This window comes from Rhinoraja longicauda, chromosome 2 (assembly GCF_053455715.1).
Source record: "Rhinoraja longicauda isolate Sanriku21f chromosome 2, sRhiLon1.1, whole genome shotgun sequence".
NCBI classification, from domain to species: Eukaryota; Metazoa; Chordata; class Chondrichthyes; order Rajiformes; family Arhynchobatidae; genus Rhinoraja; species Rhinoraja longicauda.
In genome coordinates, this window is record NC_135954.1 from 66,050,479 (window position 1) to 66,074,011 (window position 23,533).

Consider the following 23,533-nt stretch of genomic DNA (forward strand, 5'->3'; position numbering starts at 1 on the left):
TGATAAGATGTAGGTATTTCTACCTCTTGATGGTAATTATAATATTTTATTGTTTTTTAATCTGAAGCTCTGTGTAGAAAGCAAAGTTCCAGGCTTGAAATTCATCCTTTTATAATCTTTATTGTGATATTTCTAAAATTGTTGGACATTCTTTTGAATTAAGTTTGTTGAATTTTGGAAAGCCACCAAGCCCTTTGCAGGTCGTGGAAATGGAAGGCTGTCGAAATGAGATTGACTTTGTCATTCTGGAGGAGGGTGTCAATGCTCAGGATGTCATTGCCCAGAAGATCAATGAGAAAAAACCCACAGTAAGTGTCAACATAATGATGTGATGCCAGCGGTAAATTCATGACTTAAACATAGTCAAAAGATAAATATTTTAAATATAACTGTCTTCTTATAATATTAATCTTGACACAAAATGTGAAAATGAATCATTAAATGTTTGAAGTTATAATAATCATGAAGGAATGTTGATAACATGAAGGTAAATGAACTTCTAGTTGGTCAAAGTAATCCAACTCATTAATTCAATATAATCATATCAAATATTTCTGTGATTTACTTCTATTGTGATTCATTTATCAAGACATCAATATATGTGCAAAATAGAAAATATGACTTATTTCGTTGTTTTGACATTAGGGATATGGTTATAATGGGAACTTACCTGAAATGGAAGTCAACAGTTTCATGACCTGATTGTTCTCAATTTCAATCTAACTGGCAAAGGCTTCCTACGGAAACAGTCTGGAGTCACTTGGCTCTATGGTGGTCATGATGCTATGAAACGCGAAGGCGCTGATGCAATTCCGACAGACAATTGCATATCAAATCTGCTCTCTACAAATTAATAATGTGTGGGCGGTGCTGTGTTCTTTAAAAGCTTTCAAAAGTTGCGCCTGTCCCACCACTATCTTTCCAAGGATGGGGCCTTGATGTGCAGTGCTGGAGCTTGCCTGTGCATAATAAAGTTAGAAATAGGCATCATTTTTTTTTAAATGAGTGGAGTGGAGAATGGTTAAAAATGTAAGGACTAGTCTTTAATGGAAACAAATTAGGCCATCAGTCTGAAGAAGGGTCTCAACCCCAAATGTCACCCATTCCTTCTCTTAATGCATTAATGTGTTGATCATAACATCATTTATCATGTAGGAATAAGTCTACAAGAATTAAAAATTCATTGCTCCAGCCTGTGTTCAACTATGGATCTAGAATGGACATACCAAAAACATTGGTCACAGCATTTTTACATGCTTCAGGGTTGTTTCTATCTCTGCTCTTTTACATGCAATTATCCAGAAAAAAAGTGAATCTTCCATTGGGGACTGACTGGCATCCTATAAATGACATAAAATGGTAAACTTTCCATCATTATTTCTGTTACCTTTTGCAATGTTAAACAGGCAGCTTCTATTGTCAGGCAGGGGTCATTGTCAACACAGAAATCTGCATGAGATTACAACAGGCTCCATTGATCTTGCTGCCCAATCTCTTTCCAGTAACAATTCAGGTTATTCATCTCAGTTGTTACAACTCTATTACAACTGTTTGTGCTATCAGTTAAGATAAGTTTTTATGCAATTCTTTGGACGATACCAACAACATGAGGTTTGTTTCTTATGGGAACCCTTGAAATAGCCAGATATTACATTTTGTGAGGTTACCACCATGTTGACTGATTCTAAAGTGTTTCTGAAAATACCAATAACATTTTACAAATGATGCTGCATGATCATCGGCAATTTGACATATTTTGTTTTCAAACTAATACTTCCCTTTCCCTGCGAGCATTCAGCATTTATATACAATACAATACAATACAATACAATATATCTTTATTGTCATTGTACCCAGGGGTACAACGAGATTGGGAATGCGCCTCCCATACGATGCAATAATTTAGGTAATTTAGACAGCAGCAACCCAACGAAACGAACAGTTGTAACAGTTTTGGACAGGGTAAAGTGCAAGTTGATCTATGCGTTGTGGCCATCCGGCTCAGCAGGACCGGTTCATAGCAGCTATGGCCCTGGGGATGAAGCTGTTCCTGAGTCTGGAGGTGCAGGCATAGAAGGCCTTGTATCGTCTGCCCGATGGAAGGAGTTCGAACAGACTGTTGCAAGCTAGCCATTGTATCCAATGGTAAGATTTTCTTACATACAAATTTATTCACATTGGCTTGTGCTTGCTACATAACTCTAGTTATTAGTTTTCAAAGTAAAGACCAATGAACATTCAGTTTAGTTTAGAGATATAGTGTTGAAACAGACCCTTTGGACCACAGAGTTCATGCTGACCAGCAATCACTCGTACACTAGTTTTATCCTACACACCAAGGACAATTTTTACAGAAGCCAATAAATCTATAAACTTGCACATCTTTCCTGGTCATAGGGAGAATGTACAAACTACATACAGACAGCACCAGGTCTCTGGTGCTGTAAGGCAGCAACTTTACCACTGTGCCACCAGGCCGCCCTGTCAACAACTCAATGCTCACTTCACTGGCAGCCTTCAGCAGTGCTATTATCTTAAGTCAATGCACTACACTCTGCATCCCAGCTCCCCTTGCCTTTAATTGTAGGTTTTTTTTTAGAGATACCACGGAAACAGGCCCTTCAGCCCACCGAGTCTGCGCCGCCCAGCGATCCCCGTACATTAACACTATCCTACACGCACTAGGGACAATTTTTACATTTACCCAGTCAATTAACCTACATACCTGTACGTCGTTGGAGTGTGGGACAAAACCGAAGATCTCGGAGAAAACCCACGCAGGTCACGGGGAGAACATACAAACTCCGTACAGACGGCGCCCGTAGTCAGGATCAAATCTGAGTCTCCGGCGCTGCATTCGCTATAAGGCAGCAATTCTACCGCCGTGCCGCCTTAAGATATAAAGATAAATGTCTTGGATAATCAAAAGTAATCGCATTTCTGAACCATATTGTAGATTATGTCTTCACCCACATTCTTTTATGAGCATTGTATTGTTCCACACTGTTTGTCACAGAGAGCTCTATACCCTTGCAGCCATGAAATGGGTAATAAACTGGACTGACAATGCTACCACCTCCGCAGCATGTTTTATAGTACCTGTGATTAGCACTTCTTTAGAGTGCCATTTCAGTATACTTATCCTCCACTAACAATCTTCAATCCCAGCACTCTGTCTGAAGAAGGATCTTGACCCATAACATCGCCTATTCCTGTTTTCCAGAGATGTTGTCTGACCCGCTGAGTTATTCCAGCTTTTTGTGTCTATCTTCAGTTTAAACTAAGTATGGGGAGTATGGGGAGAAGGCAGGAACGGGGTACTGATTGAGAATGATCAGCCATGATCACATTGAATCATGGTGCTGGCTCGAAGGGCCGAATGGCCTCCTCCTGCATCTATTGTCTATTGTCTATAAACCATCTGCAGTTCCTTCCTGCTCTATCTCCAGCTTCCTTTTTGACTATTTTGTGCCTTGGTGGCAGCCAAGCACAGTATTCTCTCCACCCATGTAAAAAAATATACAAGCAATAGTTCTGAAATATTTATCAGCTTCATGCAGTTGGGCAGTAGTTGAGCAATGTTTTGTTGGTGTTGGCATACATAGGGGTCTTGAGCACAGTCCTTTGTGTTCAGTCATTGATTCAACCATCAACATTAATTTTTCCATGCCCAAGTATGTTAGGCTCGACATTGCTTTCAGTATTTCTTTTGCTGCGGTGGTGTATTGCATTTAAAGTCCCAGATGCTCAGTTCTGTCTGCAGGAAATGTTGGAACATAAAGCAGGTAATGATAAGGTGCATTCTTTGTATAGATTTCTGATGTGCATGGCTCAGTTTCATCTTCAAAAACAAATTTATATTGAGCCATCAAAGAAACATCGGGAATATTTTTAGCAAAATCATGAAGATGCTGAATAGCACAACATTCACAATATTCTATTACATTTAACAAAAAGCAATTATTGTAGGATATCGAGAATGTAGAATATTGTAGAAACGTGGATGGTCATCATGACATTTGTTGCAGGAGAACACAGATGCCTTCTACGTTTCTGACCTTGGTGAAATTATAAACCAGCACCTGCGGTGGCAGAAGGCGCTGCCTCAAGTGAAGCCTTTCTATGCTGTGAAGTGCAATGACAGCAAACCGGTAGTTTGGACTCTTGCTCAGTTAGGGACCGGCTTTGACTGTGCCAGTAAGGTAGGATATGGAATAAAAGCATGTCTGATAGCTCCCAAAATAAATATCTGTTAGCTCTATCTCTTTATTTTTTTTAAATGTGTTAATAATATATGTGACAATGGAAATGATTTAGCATTTAGCAGTTTGCTGCTGGTGTACATAGGAAATGAACAAAAATTAAATCCTTCAAGCCACCCACTGTCCTGGCTTGGAGATAGATATCAAGTTAAGTCAAGTCAATTTTATTTGTATAGCACATTTAAAAACAACCCACATTGACCAAAGTGCTGTACATCTGATTAGGTTCCAATGGAAAAAAAATGAAACATACAGTAGCACGCAAACAGTTCACAGCGCCTCCTCAATGAGCCTCAAACACTAGGGAGTAGAAATAGGTTTTGAGCCTGGACTTAAAGGAGTTGATGGAGGGGGCAGTTCTGATGGGGAGAGGGATGCTGTTTCACAGTCTAGGAGCTGCAACCGCAAAAGCGCGGTCACCCCTGAGCTTAAGCCTAGACCGCGGGATAGTGAGTAGCCCCAAGTAGGCCGACCTGAGGGACCTGGAGTTAGAGAGGGGGGTTAGAAGATTTTTGATGTGGGGGGGGTGTCCATTTAGGGCTTTATACGTGAATAGGAGGAGCTTGAAGTTGATTCTGTACCGTACAGGGAGCCAGTGGAGAGAGGCCAGAATCGGGGTGATGTGGTCCCTTTTACGGGTACCCGTCAGGATTCTGTCAACATCATTAGGTCCAAATCCTCGAACTGCCCAACACAGGTGGACAGGATGGTGAAAACGGTGTATGGCACACTTGCCATCATCAATCAGCCACTGACAGCTTCCAACATTTAAAAAAAAATGCAGTTCCAGTTCCTCCATATCCTTGTTATGATGTGGCGACTAAATGTGCTCTAACCAAGCAGGTTTGATACGGCTTAACCTTGACCTATTTTTTTCCCTCTCTCTGGAGCCTTGCAACTTATGAAAATTATTTGTGCAGTGCAACTTATGAAAATTATTTGTGGTACTTGGGCAATAGTTCTATTGTTCTTAAGAAGCTTCAGAAATTTCTTAAGAAATTACCAAGATCTGCGGCAACATGTTGCCAGCAGAGAATCATCAAATATAGTAGTTCTCAACTTACCCGGATAAAAGGAGCAGCAGAAACCAGCGATGCAACTGACAAGGTGCTACCTACACTTAAACGCATGAGGTAGTGTAAGAAAATAACTGCAGATGCTGGTACAAATCGAAGGTATTTATTCACAAAATGCTGGAGTAACTCAGCAGGTCAGGCAGCATCTCAGGAGAAAAGGAATGAGTGACGTTTCGAGTCGAGACCCTTCTTCAGACTGATGGAAGGGTCTCGACCCGGAACGTCACCCATTCCTTCTCTCCTGAGATGCTGCCTGACCTGCTGAGTTACTCCAGCATTGTGTGAATAAACGCACTAGCGCTATTGCGGTCTCCCGGCAGCAACGGAGCTGCCGACTATAAGGGAATCCCTGACCTGGCGGAGGATCGCAGGCCCAGTAAGTACTGCACCTGGAAACACTAGGGAGGCCTCCATCGTGTCTGGATACGTGGCCGGCGGGCAGGACTACAAGTCAGACTGAAGCGCTGGGGTTTACCACCCCCTCTCTCCACCATCCTACTGGCCAATATACAATCACTGGAAAATAAAGTGGAGGACTCAGCCATCCAGCCTGAAGGTTTCTCCATCCATGGTATGGACCGTACGCTGGCATCTGGGAAAGAGAGAGAGGCAGGGGCGTCTGCCTCATGGTCAACTCTTCGTGGTGCTCAGACGTGGCAGTCCCGTCTAACTCCTGCTCTCCGCACCTAGAGGCAGGAAACATGTTCCCGATGTTGACGGAGTCATGAACCAGGGGCCACAGTTTAAGAATAAGGGGGAGGCCATTTAGAATGGAGATGAGGAAAAACTTTTTCACTCAGATAGTTGTGAATCTGTGGAATTCTCTGCCTCAGAAGGCAGTGGAGACCGATTCCCTGAATAATAATAATAATAATGCATTACATTTATATAGCGCTTTTCATATACTCAAAGACGCTTTACAGGGATTTAGAGAACATAGGGAAGTGAATAAATAGATAAATAAGTAAACGAACAGAGAAAGGAGACAGAAGGTGAGGTGACCTTCAGTGGTTGAAGGCAGTACTGAACAGGTGAGACTTCAGTGATGTTTTGAATGTGGTGAGTGTGGAGGAGTCTCTGATGGTTTGGGGTAGTGAGTTCCATAGGGTGGGAGCAGCGATGGAGAAAGCCCTGTCCCCCCAGGATCTGAGTTTGGTCCGGATGTGGGGGGATAGGAGATTGGCAGCAGCAGAGCGGAGGGTGCAGGTGGGAGTGTGCCTGTGGAGGAGGTCGGTCAGGTAGGATGGGGCCAGGTTATGGAGGGCTTTGTAGGTCATGAGGAGGATTTTGTACTGGATTCTCTGGGGGATGGGGAGCCAGTGGAGTTTGTAAAGGACGGGGGTGATATGGTCACGGATCGGGGTGTGGGTGAGTAGACGGGCAGCGGAGTTTTGAATGTATTGAAGTTTACTGATGATTTTTGAGGGTGCGCCATAGAGGAGGCTGTTGCAGTAGTCCAGACGGGAGGTGATGAAGGCATGGATGAGGGTTTCTGCAGCTGTGGAGGAGAGGCATGGACGGAGACGGGCAATGTTTTTGAGGTGGAAGAAGGCTGTCTTTGTGATGTGTTTGATATGTTTGTCGAAGGAGAGGGTTTGATCAAAGATGATTCCAAGATTCCGGATGTGAGGGGAGGTGGATACTGGGAGACCATCAATATTGAGGATGAAGTTTTGGGTGGATTTGGTGAGCGTTTTTGGACCAATGATGATGATTTCAGATTTGTTGCAGTTGAGTTTGAGGAAATTTGATTGAAGCCAAGATTTTATTTCAGTGATGCAGTTTGTCAGTGTAGAGTGTGTGGTGGTGGAGATTGACTTGGTGGAGATGAGGAGCTGGATATCATCGGCGAAGCAGTGGAAGTTGAGACCATAATGGCGGATTAATTGACCAAGGGGGAACAGGTAGAGGATGAAGAGGAGGGGGCCAAGGACTGAGCCTTGGGGGACACCTTGGGGGAGGGGAGCGGTGGTGGATTTACAGTTGTTAATGGAGATGAACTGGTGCCTGTCAGAGAGGTAAGATTTGAACCAGGATAGGGCTGTGCCGGTGATGTTAAAGGAGGTTTCAAGTCGGGTGAGGAGAATGGAGTGATTTATGGTGTCAAAGGCGGCGCTGAGGTCAAGTAGGATGAGGATGTTGAGGTTGCCAGCGTCGGAGGAGAGGTTAGATAGTTAGATAGTTAGAGAGAGTTAGATAGAGCTCTTAATGATACCAGAATCAAGGGATATGGGGAGAAGGCAGAAACGGGGTACTGATTGTGGATGATCAGCCATGATCACGGTGAATGGCGGTATTGGCTTGAAGGGCCGAATGGCCTCCTCCTGCACCTATTGTCTATTGATGCGCGAGGGCAACGAAGGCTATCCCGTCTGGTCAATAGACAATAAACAATAGGTGCAAGCCAACACCGCCATTCACCTTGATCATGGCTGATCATCCACAATCAGTGTGCATCCTGACTCAACTGCATGTGGAGAATGAACGTGAGAAAATAAAGAAAACGTGGTCTCACAGCATAACTCTCTTTTCTATCGCAACCAGAATGAGATTGCATTGGTGCAAGATCTTGGGGTCCTCCCAGAGAGAATTATTTATGCAAACACCTGCAAGGAGATCTCTCACGTTAAATTTGCTGCTGCCCATGGGATCCAGATGATGACATTCGATAATATGGATGAACTTTCCAAAGTTGCTCGGATCCATCACACTGCTAAGTAAATGCAAATTATCCCTTTACTTTCTTAAATCAGCTGTTGGACAGAAAATGACAATTTCAGAGTAATTGTTTGCAGTTTGCATTTGTTTTCAATATCCTCTGAACTTCTCTGTCTGTGGTGGGTTAAATTCAAAATCTTCATTGATTTTCATATCCTCCAAGGTTTGGCCTTCAAGTTTACCACACCAGACTATTTCTCGGTTCTTCAACTCTGTTTCCTGCATATCCTCCCCTCTCAATCTGCCAGCATTGGTGGGAGGACCCTTTGGAGTTCCATTATGTAAAATTCCTTTTCTATGCCACTTTCCTTGCTGCCTTACTGCTCTGCATACATTCTTTGAACTCTATAATTCCTGCCATTTTTCTGAGTATTTCTCCAAACACCGCCATTATCATGTGGCAATATTTGTTTTATTAATGATCCAATGATACTTAATACTGTTGTATCTGAGAATTTCATCATGTATTTTCCTCCCCAAGGTTCCCCACACCATTTTTTCTGAAGGATGTGGCTTATGCAGTTGCATCGTGGCATTTCCCGAATCGTCGTTATTGGCTTAAGAACATGGCCAGTATGATTTTTTAAATCAAAAAAGCACAATGGATAAATCTCAAATACATTTTTTTTCCAGGTGGCACCATTAAGTGAAATGCACTAATTGTAAATTGGGGTATTCTAATGGATTGGGAAGAGTAGAAAATACTCTGCTTCTTTTATAGGATCTAATGCTAATTATAATAATAATAATGCATTACATTTATATAGCGCTTTTCAAACACTCAAAGGCGCTTTTATAAATATTAATTTTTATTATGTCACGAGACCAAGTGGACCCATTGGACCCAAACACCTCTCCTGCATTGGTGCAGCACCCTTTCCTCACCCCCCCCCCCCCCCCCGATTGTGATCACACCTGAAATTTGCTGTACAGGTCTGCTACCTGGGGAAGCTGCTTCCCTACCTCGGGATGATGTAATCAGGGTGGGAGCTGGGCTGCCAAGGTTCACAAGATTGACTCCTGGAATGGCAGGTTTCTCAGACGAGGTAAAATTAAGCTGTCTGAGCCTTTTCTCTATTGTGTTTACATGAATGAGTGGTGATCGTGTGATGGGGGCACAGAAATAAGGTTACAATACAGGCATGAGCAAACAAATAAATTAACAAACAGAGAGTTTTAGAAATATATATATATATGTGTACATGGTGTTTTGTCAAATGACTTTCAATTTGTTTTCTTCCAAGCATTCTTAACTCATTTTTAACATTATTGTGAACAGGTCTGTATTTTATGTTTGTGAATAACAACCTAGCATGGTAGATGGCCGATGAGCCTGGAGGAAGCCACGTCTTTGTGGCTGCTGCAGGCATTCTGTCAGTGGATCAAGCCACTTTTCCTTTGGAGTAGCCCAGGTGCTGGGAGAGGGTTTCTCAGAGGAAGAAACCGTGGAGCAACTTTGGTGCAAGAAGGTAGAAACTGCACAGTCCTTTGTGTAGGGAACTGGTGATTTCAGAACTGTGGAAGATCAGTCCATAGTTATTTCCAGAAAGATAATTGTAGGCGAAGTCAGAAATAAAATCTATCACTTTTATTCTCATCATGAAAATTTATATTTGCCTCTGGCACAAACCAAAGGGGTCAACTCTCTTACCTTGCAATATTGACACCTCTCTAACTAACATTGCTGCCTTCACAGGATGGTTCTTCGCATTGTCACAAATGATGCTCGGTCCTGTTTTCCCCTGAGTGGGAAGTTTGGGGCAACTTTAAATGAATGCAGACAACTGATGGAATGTGCAAAAGCCTTAAGTGTAGACATCATTGGTGTCAGGTATAAAGCATTTGCCTTCTGAATACCAGTTTGTAACTGTTATTAAATTACCTTATTTGCTAATATATCATGGCAGTGTCATGTGGTATCTGTGACTGGTACATAAAGTATGGTTACTTTATTACCTTGAGCTGATGCAAAGAATAACAACTTTTGAAGAGCACTTTTGGCTGATCCATTATCAGTGATGGGTGAAACCCGAATCAATGTGCCAAGTTGCATCATTATTCCCTGCTTTAGAAATATAATGAGCAATGTTTTGTTCCTTCCTACACATTTCGCCTGCTCCCCTGCATAATCTCCTCAATGTATGCCTACTTTGAAGAAGTTCTCCTTCTCTCTCCAAGAACATTCTCTCTCGTTGTTCACGCTCTGTGATTCCTCCAGTTTTCCAGCTCCATATCTCTAGTTTCCCTCTCCCCTGAAGAAGGGTCTCAATCCGAAACGTCACCCATACCTTCTCTCCAGAGATGCTGCCTGCCCCGCTGAGGTATTCCAGCATTTTGTGTCTATCTTCAGTGTTTCAAGGTCAAAAGTCATAAGTGATAGGAGTAGAATTAGGCCAATCGGCCCATCAAGTCTATTCTGCCATTCAATCATGGCTGATCTATCCCTCCTAAACCCATTCTCCTGCCTTCTCCCATAACCTCTGACACCTGTACTAATCGAGAATCTATCTACCTCTATCTTAAAAATATCCACTGACGGCCTCCACAGCCTTCTGTGGCAAAGAATTGTACAGATTCACCACCCTCTGACTGAATAAATTTCTCTTCATCGCCTTCCTAAAAGAACATCCTTTAATTCTGAGGATATGACCTCTAGTCCTAGACTCTCCCACTAGTGGAAACATCCTCTCCATACCCACTCTATCCAAGTCTTTCACTATTCTATATGTTTTGAATTTGTTCACTTTGGAGTTAGTAACAAAGTGCTGTGCTGGCAAGTGAAAGAACTGGATGAATATACTTCTGAGGCATATTGATATTTTAATATTTCTTCTTTAACCAGTTTCCATGTTGGGAGTGGCTGTACGAATTCGCAGGCATTTACTCAAGCCATTACAGATTCACGTCGAGTCTTTGAAATTGGGGTTTGTTTACTTTTTCTTTTTGTTAAAATATTGACCATTCAAATTTCACATGAAAATTTATTATTAAAATTGTATACTTTGTTTTAATCTGCATGGTTGATATTTGCTGTGATCAGACATATTCCACCTATTTCTCTTATTCCACATATATATTTCTCTTATTCCACCTTGAGCAATTTATGCCCAGGCTTTTTCTGGGGAAAGAAATAGTTCTTTCAATAATGTTTCAACTAAAATATATCGGCCAGTTGTAATGTGATTAATGCTACATACTTACATACTAAACCCTAAATCTTAGGATTTTGTTTGATGGCTTTAGTGAACTAAAGAAGCTTTTATATTAATGCATGTGACAGAGCAAAAAATTGCTAAGATTTCCATGCAAGGAACTTGCTGATAATGAGATAATACTTCTGATGATTGTATATACTGAACCTTTTTTCCCCCTGTTCTATAGACGAACCTTGGATTTAACATGAATCTGCTTGATATTGGTGGTGGTTTCCCTGGCATGGAGGATGACAAAGTAGCATTTGAGAAGGTATATGTCATGTATTAAAATCTCATTTGAGGATCAATTAACATTCATGACAGTGTGCCCACACTGTGCATCTTATCTAAAAAAAATATACGGATGGGAGTTCTGGGGAAATCTGAAAAGGAAAAGGTAGGTTTTTGATTATTTTGCAAGGGATTCGGTGTTTAAGTGTGGAGTTATGCATATTTGGTAGTAGGAATAAAGGCATAGACTATTTTCTAAATGGGTAGAGAATTCAGAAATTGGAGGTGCAAAGGGACTTGGGACTTAGGAATGCTGGTGCAGGATCCCCAAAAAGTTAATCTGCAAGTCGAAAAGAAAGCAAGCTCATTGCTATCATTTATTTCAAGAAGGCTTGGATACAAAAACAGGGATGAAATGCTAAGGCTCTAAAAGCTACTGGTAAGGCTGCATTTGGAATATTGTGAGCAATTTTAGGCACCATATCTGAAGAAGGATGTGCTGACTATGGAGAGGGTCCAGAGGAGGTTTACAAGAATGATCCCAGGAATGAATAGGTTAACCTATGATGAGCGTTTGTCGGTACTGGGCCTGTACTCGCTGGAGGGGGGCCTCATTGAAACATACAGAATAATGAAAGACTTGAATAGAGTGGATGTGGAGAGAATGTTTCCACTAGTGGGAGAGTCTAGGACTAGAGGTCATAGCCTCAGAATTAAAGGTCGTTCTTTTAGGAAGGAGATGAGGAGAAATTTATTTATTCAGTGGGTGATGAATCTGTGGAATTCTTTGCCACAGAAGGCTGTGGAGGCCAAGTCAGTGGATATTTTAAAGCCAGAAATAGATTCTTAATTAGTACATGTGCCAGAGGTTTTGGGGGAGAAGACTTGATGGCTGAATGGCCTAATTCTACTCCTATCACTGATGATCTTATGACCTTATATTTGCCCTTTAAACCATCTTCTGCAATATTCTTAAGGAGTTTAGTTGGATTGTCTTCAATATTCTGTTTTAAGGGCCAGCTTTTATTGTTGTTTGTTGTCAATTCTATATATAGATACTAATGTGCATCAATGGGTTAATATTTTATATAGTGCCTGAAAGGGATGAATATAAAATAAAACCCAACCTATATGGCCTGTCCACATAATTGTGATGCTCTATCCCAGGTAACATTATGGTGAATATTATCTGCAGCCTCTCCAGTTCAGTTACATCCTGCACACAGTGCTCCAGTTGTGGTCTACCACTGTTTGTGAGGTTCATAAGTTCTAGGGGCAGAATTAGGCCATTTGGACTATCAAGTCTATTCTACCATGGCTGATTTATAAGTACCTTATAAATACCTCTTTATAAGGTACCTATACTTTATAAGACTCTTAAAAATACCTGGGTGTTTACCTTAACAATAAACTTGACTGGACCGAAAATATCAATGCACTGTACAAAAAGGGCCAGAGCAAACTTTACCTGCTGAGGAGACTCAGGTCCTTTGGAGTGCAGGGGGCACTCCGAAGGACTTTCTAGAACACTGGTGGCAACAGCCATTTTCTATGGTGTGGTCTGCTGGAGCAGCAGCATCTCAGCAGCGGAGGGGAAGGGACTTGACAAGTTGATCAGGAAGGCCAGCTCTGTCCTGGGTTGCCCCCTTGACTCAGTACAGGCGGTGGGAGAGAGGAGGATGACGGCAAAGATAACATTGCTGCTGGACAACGACTCCCACTGAGTAGCTCCTTCAGTGACAGACTCCTTCACACCGTGTGTGAAGGAGAGATATAGGAGGTCCTTCCTTCCCACTGCTGTGAGACTGCTACTCCCAGCAGACCAGTCAACAGTAACAGGAAAGAAAAAACATAGTAAATTATGGCAATTATCTTTATCTTTACTTTTATTTATAATGAATGTTTCTTGCTATCCACTTTGCTGCTGTAACACTGCAAATTTCCCGTGTGGGACAAATAAAGGAGTATTGTAGCGGCCCCTGGTGGTGGGCCACACACAGTACATAACCTTCGGCTCGTGAGAGGTCACGAGGAGTCCAAGAGCAGGAGATAAGGGAGTTGGGAAGGAGGGTGCGATACACGGAATAAAGTGGTGTTGGATAACTCTGTGCTGCCTCATTCTTGGACGGGCAGCTCCGTGTCCGCCACATCTGGTGACCTACCGACGTTCAGCATGTACGAATACGTAGACAGCAACAAGCCCACCACCGTCGCCAAGCAGGCCTGACTGGACGCTGTCTCACTGAGACTACCTACCTTCTGGAGCGCCCAGCCTCGGGTATCGGTGGCCCGTTTAAAACCGGCCCATTTGGACCTGAGCGAGCCAGTACAAGAGGCCCAGCCCCGTCGTCGGGGGCGTCCTCCATCTCGGGCCCAACCTAATTTGCCCTTACAGGGCAGGACTCCTTTGCATGGGAACGTGCGTACAAGTTCCGGCTGCCGACTGTTTCTGTGCCTCTGGTTCGGGGGGGGGGGGGGGGGGGTCATGTAGCGGCCCCTGGTGGTGGGCCACACACAGTACATAACCTTCGGCTCGTGGGAGGTCACGAGGAGTCCAAGAGCAGGAGATAAGGGAGTTGGGAAGGAGGGTGCGACACACGGAATAAAGTGGTGTTGGATAACTCAGTGTGCTGCCTCATTCTTGGACGGACAGCTCCGTGTCCGCCACAATATATTATTATTATTATCTTTCCCTCTCAAACCCATTCTCCTGCCTTCAGCCCATAACCCCCTGACACCTGTATAATCATAACCTTGTACCATAAATTTGTACCATAACCACCCAGTTCTTCTATTCTGTACCCAGACTAATGAAGAAGAGTACTCATGTCCCTTCTTCACTTCCTTATGCTGACATTTTCAAAGATTCTTAGCAGATCTTCACAGATAAGCCATGATCTTATTTGAAGGCAGATCAAGTTCTAGGAGCCAATTTTTTTCCTTGATCCTATGGTCCAAAATTCTTTGGTGCTCACAATATGCTGGATAATTGGGATATGGAAAAGAAGTGTGTGATGGAGCTAACAAATTCAGGTTGTGTGATAAAACATTGTAGCAATATCACTAAATAAGTGTTGTCTGAGGAATATCATCACTGACAGGGAAAATGCTTTGTAAACCTAAACTTTATTTTACGGGAGGAATTCCTGAGGGCTGGTCTTTACACACTGGAAAGTAAAACTGAATCACAATGAGGTTCAGACCCATCTCCTGGAAGTTAATTAATGACTCGCACTCACCCCTGGTAATGCCACTGTTACAAACTGGAACAACCAGAATGTGGTTAGAATTTAGAATCTACAAGATTATTTACCCTTCTATCTGCCCTTGGGGTTAAAAATATCTAACCTATGTTTGTGAAAACAATGCATTTACCTTGAGAAAATGAAGAATCAGGATATGCTGCTTCCATCATGAACAAACACAGTTTGAGTGCAGTTCCTGGAATTAGTTCTTCCCAGCCACAGGAACATTGTGAATGATATTCGACTGATATTTGTAAATGCTTTCAAGGCAGCAACTTTCATTAAGTTTGCTTTGTGCCTGCATTATTTAAACGAGCAGAACCGTTTGATGGAAATTTCTTTGGAGAACACATGAAGGCTATTATCCAATTGAGAAATCATGAAACGTGTGTGAGCTCATTTACTTAGTCCAGTTCAGAAACTTTTTTGCCGGAGATTTTTTTTTCTGCTTCACTCAAATTCTCCACTCTAATTATAAACATTGAATAAAAGTAATCAATTTTTGAGACACTCTTTTACTATACAAACTCCTCCGGACTGAAACTCTAGAATCTTCAAATTTATCATCTACCATCTCTACCTTCAATAGTGTCAGTGCCATGGGGGGTTGGTGAAATAAAGTGTATGTGGAAGATAAGGACTTTAGTCTTCTGCTTCTAATGCACTTCCCAGAGAATGAAAACATTCACAACTTAACATGCGAGAAATCTGAGCAAACATAACTAGCAACTTACATTTAATTAGCTCACAATATCAGTTGAAATCTAATTTTACAACCAGCTTTTGGAGAATGCATTGCTTTGATCAAGGACCTTGTGTTGCACACCTGACATTTCTTACTTAACATAATTGGTCTTTTCCAATACACAACCTCAACTCCAAGATGTCTACTTGACCCTGTAGCACTTTATCAAACATTAAATTAAATTCAAATTTCCCTCATCACATCTTGCCTTTGATAATGAGATGCTTCTCCTCTGGATTGTTATGCTCTCAATTAAACTGTGTTATAATCAAACTTTCTGGGCTGATGGCTTGTGTCAATAATCTACTCAATTTACTTGGCCAGATGCTAATCAAAGACATTGTATCTTGCTCCTTGTAATGCAGGTGACTGTCTGTCCTAGGCATTCTCATTATTTCCTGTCAAAATCAGAACTTAAAAGATGTTTCAATGCTGAAAAGAGATGCAAAATAAAATGAGTAATCAATGGTGGTCATGGACTGAAAGGACTGCTTCCATGCTGTATCATGTAATCAATCAATCAATCATTATTCTTCATGATAATATTGTTCTTTTTCAGATAATGATATTAATGATTAAAGATCATGTTTGTTATTAATCATTCAATGACATGAGGTCATCTTCAGTATGTATGCTTTCTGTACAAAATCATTTATAACTATTGAAAGTGCTGGCCATCTTCAATTTAATGTCTAATTAATTTCCCTGTTGCAGATTACAGCCGTAATCAATCTTGCACTGGACCTTCACTTTCCTGCAGCAAGTGGAGTGAAGATAATTGCTGAACCGGGCCGTTATTACGTGACAACATCATTCACACTGGCTGTGAATATCATTGGTAGAAAAATTATTCATCAAGCTTCAACTGGCTCCAGTGGTAAATTCTGCCCCCATTGAATTATTCAATTAGCCATTGCTGTCATGATCTGAGACACTTTATATTATCTGATGGGTGTAGATTTATTCCAGTGATTAACATCCATAAAAGGAGACATAACAGGGAAAGCTTTGGGTTTTGCTCAGGCAAAAAGAAAGAATTTATCATTTAAAGCCTAGAGACTTTTGTTTACTACTTCATCTATGTTAAACTACAGTGCCCTCCAAAATGTTTGGGACGAAGACCCATCATTTATTTATTTGCCTCTGCACTCCACAATTTGAGATTTGTAATAGAAAAAAATCACATGTGGTTAAAGCACACATTGTCAGATTTTATTAAAGGATATTTTTACATTTTGGTTTCACCATGTAGAAATTAGTTGTGTTTATACACAGTCCCCCCATTTCAGGGCACTATAATGTTTGGGACACATGGCCTCACAGGTGTTTGTAATTGCTCAGGTGTGTTTAATTATAGACAATAGACTCCTCAATGCAGGTATAAGAGAGCTCCCAGTCTTTCCATCACCTTTGGAAACTTTTATTGCTGTTTATCAACATGAGGACCAAAGTTGTGCCAATGAAAGTCAAATAAGCCATAATGAAACTGAGAAACAAAAAGAGACATCAGCCAAACCTTAGGCTTACCAAAATCAACTTTGGAATATCATTAAGAAGAGCACTGGTGCGCCTATTAATCGCAAATGGACTGGCAGGCCAAGGAAGACCGACACAGCGGATAACAGAAGAATTCTCTCTATAATAAAGAAAAATCCCCAAACACCTGTCTGACAGATCAGAAACACTCTTCAGGAGTAAAGTGTGGATTTGTCATTGACCACTGTCCGCAGAAGACTTCATGAACAGAAATACAGAGGCTACACTACAAGATGCAAACCACTGGTTAGCCACAAAAATAGGATGGCCAGGTTAGTTTGCCAAGAAGTACTTAAAAGAGTAACCACAGTTCTGGAAAAAGGTCTTGTGGACTGATGAGACGAAGATGAACTTATATCAGAGTGATGGCAAGAGCAAAGTATGGAGGAGAGAAGGAACTGCCCAGGATCCAAAGCATACCACCTCATCTGTGAAACACGGTGGTGGGGGTGTTATGGCCTGGGCATGTATAGCTGCTGAAGGTACTGGCTCACTTATCTTTATTGATGATACAACTGCTGATGGTAGTAGCATAATGAATTCTGAAGTGTATAGACACATCCTAGCTGCTCGTTCAAACACCTCAAAACTCATTGGCTAAATGCCTCAAAACTCATTGGCTGGCAGTTCATTCTACAGCAAGACAATGATCCCTAATATACTGCTCAAGCAACAAAGGGGTTTTTCAAAGCTAAAAAACGGTCAATTTTTGAGTGGCCAAGTCAATCACCTGCTCTGAGCCCAATTGAGCATGCTTTTTATATGCTGAAGAGAAAACTGAAGGGTACTAGCCCCCAAAACAAGCATTGGCTAACGATGGCTGTAATACAGGCCTGGCAGAGCATCACCAGAGAAGACACCCAACAACTGGTGATGTCCATGAATGGTAGACTTCAAGCAGTCATTGCATGCAAAGGGTATGCACCAAAATACTAAACATGACTACTTTCATTTACATTACATTGCTGTCCCAAACATTACGGTGCCCTGAAATGGGGGGACTATGTATAAACACTGCTGTAATTTCTACATGGTGAAACCAAAATGTATAAAAATGACCTTTATAAAAATCTGACAATGTGCACTTTAACCACAAGTGATTTTTTTCTATTACAAATCTCAAATTGTTGAGTACAGAGGCAAATAAATAAATGATGGGTCTTTGTCCCAAACATTATCGAGGGCACTGTAGGTGATCTCAGCCCAGCTTCTTGAGTAAAACAGGGTTCTCTCATCACTGTCCAGACACTAATGCCACGTGAGGATTTCTGGTGCAGGCATGAAAACTATGATATAGGCCACAGGCCTCACCAAACAACAGTGGACTGATATTGTTCTTCTACTGGCCTTCCATGCAGTCTTCTTGGCTGCCAGCCCATACTGGAAATTGTACACCTGTGACCATGAAAACAGCGTCACTTGTTTTCCCTGACATACAAGCTTCCCTCTAAGGAGCACAAACAGAAATTCTAATACTTTATGTTTATAATTCAATCTCATAAAAAGCCTGCAGTTGGTTCTATTGCACACTTTAGACTTTAGAGATACAGCGTGGAGACGGGCACTTCGGGTCTGCGCTGACCAGCAATAACCTCCCATACACTAATACTATCCTACACACCAAGGACAATTTATAATTTTTACTGAAGCCAATTAACCTGCAAACCTGTGTCTTTGGAGTGTGGGAGGAAACGAGCACCCGGAGAAAACTCACGTGGTCACAGGGACATTATTAAAGTCTGTACAGACAGCACCCAGAGTCAGGATCGAACCCATGTCTATGGCACTGTTAGCAGCAACTCTACCGCTGTGCCACTGCTGCTCCCCAAACACATTTTCTTATTGTATGGTGTAGGATAGTCTTTTTTTTTTAAATGCCAAACAAATCGTCTTTACTTTATTTTTCTCTCAGCATTAATGTTACAGTGACACATTTTGAAATTCAGCGCAGGGATCTTATCATGCACTTTTAATTTTATTTTCTAGATGATGAAGCGAGGACTGTAAAGACCATAATGTACTATTTAAACGAAGGTGTGCATGGGTCTTTTTATTGCACTGAATTGCTATATTATTTATCGAAACCAATAGTATTTAAGGTAAGGATTTTCAAAGTGAAAATATATAATAATGTTGCTGTTAGACATTTTTGTAGGCACTCCATTCTTGCTGATTACCATCTAATCATTAGCAAAGTGAAGGAACATACTGTTATGTGCTGGAGGAAGTCAGCATGTCAGGCAGCAGCTGTGGAATGAATGGATTCTCCTTCAAACTTCCTGACCCAAAACATTGTCTATCCATTCCATCTACCGATGCTGTCTAATCTGTTGAGTTACACCAGCAGATTGATTTTTGCTCAAGATCTGCAGTCTCTTGTGTCCCCATATTGTTGATGTTTTCCAGCAGTAATGACCTTCCAATGATGTGTGCAATAAAGGCCAGATTGGATTTCTCTCCGGCTATTTGGCTCCAGATTTACCACAACCGAGTTGTCCAAAGCTTAGTTCCAGAGGTGAGAGTATCCACCAAGGCATTTGCCTGAAATGCATAAGCAGTTTTCCAGAGATGTATGGTCCAGTCTTTTTTTGACTGGATAGCATGCAAACAAAAACCTTTCACTGTAACTTGGTACACATGACAATAACAATAAACTAAACTAGAAGATTGAAATGGTCGTCTGGATGTGGACTGAACTATCTCCATTGACTGTACTTATTTTTGAAAGCTATTGGATAGCAGACTATTTTAACAAAGGAATAAGAGCTGAAACAGGTTAACAGTAAGAAAGGACAAAAGTGGTAACATTAGGTGGTTTGCAAATTGCCCAAGAATGTAATGTTTAGTGAAGTTAAAGTTAATAAAATTGACCTAATATTTATCTCCTACAGAAACTCTGCCCTGACCAACAACTGTTCAACACAAAGGTTTGGGGACCCACCTGTGATGCAGAGGATTGCATCACTGATCAATGGAAGCTACCTGAGCTGCAGATTGGAGATTGGCTGCTCATTCAAAACAGAGGAGCTTACTCCGTCTGTATCTCGACCATGTTCAATGGCTTTCAAAGAACCTCAGTACACCATGTAATCTCCAAGGAAGCCTGGTAAGGAAAACGTGATTTCCTATGAAATTAGAAAATGTGGCACAATATTATATTGTATATGTGTGTATACACTGATGAGCCAAAACATTATGACCACTGACAGGTGAAGTGAATAACATCGATTATCTTGTTACAATGGCACATGTCCATGGGTGGGATATATTAGGCAGCAAGTGAACAGTCAGTTCTTGAAGTTGATGTGTTGAATGCAGGAGAAATGGGCAGGAGTAAAGACCTGAGCAACTTTGACAAGGGCCAAATTGTTATGGCCAGATGACTGGGTCAGAGCATCTCTGAAACGGCAAGGCGTGTGGGGTGCTCCCGGCCAGCAGTGGTGAGTACCTGCCGACAGTAGTCCGAGAAGGGACAAACCACAAACCGGCGACCCTGGGTCCGGCCATTCATGTTATCACGTGTCAACTACATCGTTGCAGACCAGGTACATCCATTCATGGCAATGGTATTCCCTGATGGCAGTGGCCCCTTTCAGCAGGATAATGCACCCTGCCACACTGCAAACATTGTTGAGGAATGGTTTGAGGAACATGATGAAATGTTCACGGTGTTGCCCTGGCATCCAAATTCTCCAGATCTCAAGTGAAGAGGAAAAAAATAGTCAAGGCAAATGTGGGTCCCTTGAAGACAGAAGGAGGGGAATTTATTATGGGGAACAAAGAAATGGCAGACGAGTTAAACCGTTACTTTGGATCTGTGTTTACTGAGGAGGATACACACAATCTCCCAAATGTTCTAGGGGCCAGAGAACCTAGGGTGATGGAGGAACTGAAGGAAATCCACATTAGGCAGGAAATGGTTTTGGGTACACTGATGGGATTGAAGGCTGATAAATCCCCAGGGCCTGATGGTCTGCATCCCAGGGTACTTAAGGAGGTGGCTCTAGAAATAGTTGAAGCATTGGAGATCATTTTTCAATGTTCTATAGATTCAGGATCATTTCCTGTGGATTGGAGGATAGCAAATGTTATCCCACTTTTTAAGAAAGGAGGGAGAGAGAAAACGGGTAATTATAGACCAGTTAGTCTGACATCAGTGGTGGGGAAGATGCTGGAGTCAATTATAAAAGACTAAATTGCTGAGCATTTGGATAGCAGTAACAGGATCATTCCGAGTCAGCATGGATTTACGAAGGGGAAATCATGCTTGACAAATCTACTGGAATTTTTTGAGGATGTAACTAGGAAAATTGACAGAGGAGAGTCAGTTGATGTGGTGTACCTCGACTTTCAGAAAGCCTTCGACAAGGTCCCACATAGATTAGTGGGCAAAATTAGAGCACATGGTATTGGGGGAAGGGTACTGACATGGATAGAAAATTGGTTGACAGACAGAAAGCAAAGAGTGGGGATAAATGGGCCCCTTTCGGAATGGCAGGCAGTGACCAGTGGGGTACCGCAAGGTTCGGTGCTGGGACCCCAGCTATTTACAATATACATTAATGACTTAGATGAAGGGATTAAAAGTACCATTAGCAAATTTGCAGATGATACTAAGCTGGGGGGTAGTGTGAATTGTGAGGAAGATGCAATAAGGCTGCAGGGTGACTTGGACAGGTTGTGTGAGTGGGCGGATACATGGCAGATACAGTTTAATGTAGATAAGTGTGAGGTTATCCACTTTGGAAGTAAGAATAGAAAGGCAGATTATTATCTGAATGGTGTCAAGTTAGGAAGAGGGGATGTTCAACGAGATCTGGGTGTCCTAGTGCATCAGTCACTGAAAGGAAGCATGCAGGTACAGCAGGCAGTGAAGAAAGCCAATGGAATGTTGGCCTTCGTAACAAGAGGAGTTGAGTATAGGAGCAAAGAGGTCCTTCTACAGTTGTACCGGGCCCTGGTGAGACCGCACCTGGAGTACTGTGTGCAGTTTGTCTCCAAATTTGAGGAAGGATATTCTTGCTATTGAGGGCGTGCAGCGTAGGTTCACTAGGTTGATTCCCGGAATGGCGGGACTGTCGTATGTTGAAAGGCTGGAGCGATTAGGCTTGTATACACTGGAATTTAGAAGGAAGAGGGGGGATCTTATTGAAACATATAAGATAATTAGGGGATTGGACACATTAGAGGCAGGAAACATGTTCCCAATGTTGGGGGAGTCCAGAACAAGGGGCCACAGTTTAAGAATAAGGGGTAGGCCATTTAGAACGGAGATGAGGAAGAACTTTTTCAGTCAGAGAGTGGTGAAGGTGTGGAATTCTCTGCCTCAGAAGGCAGTGGAGGGCAGTTCGTTGGATGCTTTCAAGAGAGAGCTGGATAGAGCTCTTAAGGATAGCGGAGTGAGGGGGTATGGGGAGAAGGCAGGAACGGGGTACTGATTGAGAGTGATCAGCCATGATCGCATTGAATGGCGGTGCTGGCTCGAAGGGCTGAATGGCATACTGCACCTATTGTCTATTGTCTATTATCTGTGGAATGTGCTGGATCGACAAGTCTGACCACGGCGGCTCCACCTCGCAACTTACAGGACTTGGATCTGTTGCTAATGTTTTGGTGCCAGCTACCACAGGACACCTTCAGGGGTCTTGTAGAGTCCATGCCTCGGTGGGTCGGCACACAGAGGATCAACAACATATTAGGCAGGTGGTCATAATGTTTTGGCTCATCAGTGTATATATATTCCTATATATTTAAAATATATATATGGATGAGTGTTATTTTTTTACTTTACCTTCTCTTCAAAGGAAAATTCTGCAGAAGATAAAGGGAAACCAATCTCCAGCTGAAGAATAAGTCCCAGTAGCATAGAGCTTTAATTGTTAAGAGCCGAGTATTCTTTTTCATCAAATTTTACCAATATTTAAATGAACTATTCTGAATTTTACAGCACAATGTTAATTTGCTCTCTGTTATATGCCCATTAAGGTATAGATTATCAGGGATCAATGTTTAGTTCACCATGAACTAATTTATGTAATTTCCCTACTTCTCGCTTTTCGTGTTGATTTATTGCACAAGTGAGGGAAAATGTTTGTTATTCTAAACATTATAATATTCTACCACCTTGTGGCCATTTTTCAAGTTCAGTTTATCATTGAAAGTCAAATCAGCTTAAATGTAGTATTATATAATGACCACTAAATGGTAAAAGTAATTGTATTAGAAGGGATTTAATCAGTATTTGCTCTGTAACTGAAATTTTGTAGTTATCATTTTTGTTTTTGAATTAAATCAAATAATATCAATGCAAAATAAGTATGTGCTCCTGAAATACAATAGTAATAATGTCACTGACATTTCTTCCATTTGACTGTTCCCTGCTATGTAACTATGTGGGCTAAAGTAATCATGTTTAAGATTCATAGTCATATTTCAATGAGTCAAAGTGTCACACAGCAGGGAAATCCTTTGGCCCAACTAGTCTATGCCAGCTAAAATGCCATTCTAAGCTAGTCCCATTTGCCCA

General features: G+C 41.8%; 1 protein-coding gene across 1 annotated transcript; it reads left to right on the top strand.

The window, feature by feature from the left end:
• Positions 1-209: 209 nt before the first annotated feature.
• LOC144609821 (antizyme inhibitor 2-like) lies at positions 210-22,966 on the top strand. Its single transcript, XM_078428260.1, has 10 exons — positions 210-308; positions 4,029-4,202; positions 7,883-8,055; positions 9,753-9,887; positions 10,899-10,980; positions 11,438-11,521; positions 16,186-16,348; positions 18,994-19,106; positions 19,899-20,113; positions 22,812-22,966. The coding sequence occupies exons 1-10, from the start codon at positions 210-212 to the stop codon at positions 22,858-22,860; spliced, it is 1,287 nt and encodes a 428-aa protein (XP_078284386.1). The 3' UTR covers positions 22,861-22,966.
• Positions 22,967-23,533: the final 567 nt, after the last annotated feature.

What these genes read in the sequence shown, in the direction of transcription:
- LOC144609821 (XM_078428260.1), top strand. Translation starts at nt 210, where the DNA reads ATGGAAGGCTGTCGAAATGAGATTGACTTTGTCATTCTGGAGGAGGGT. An exon ending in GCTTTGACTGTGCCAGTAAG is followed by an intron (nt 4,203 to 7,882) that starts GTAGGATATGGA and finishes TATCGCAACCAG; the next exon opens with AATGAGATTGCATTGGTGCA. An exon ending in GTCGAGTCTTTGAAATTGGG is followed by an intron (nt 10,981 to 11,437) that starts GTTTGTTTACTT and finishes CCTGTTCTATAG; the next exon opens with ACGAACCTTGGATTTAACAT.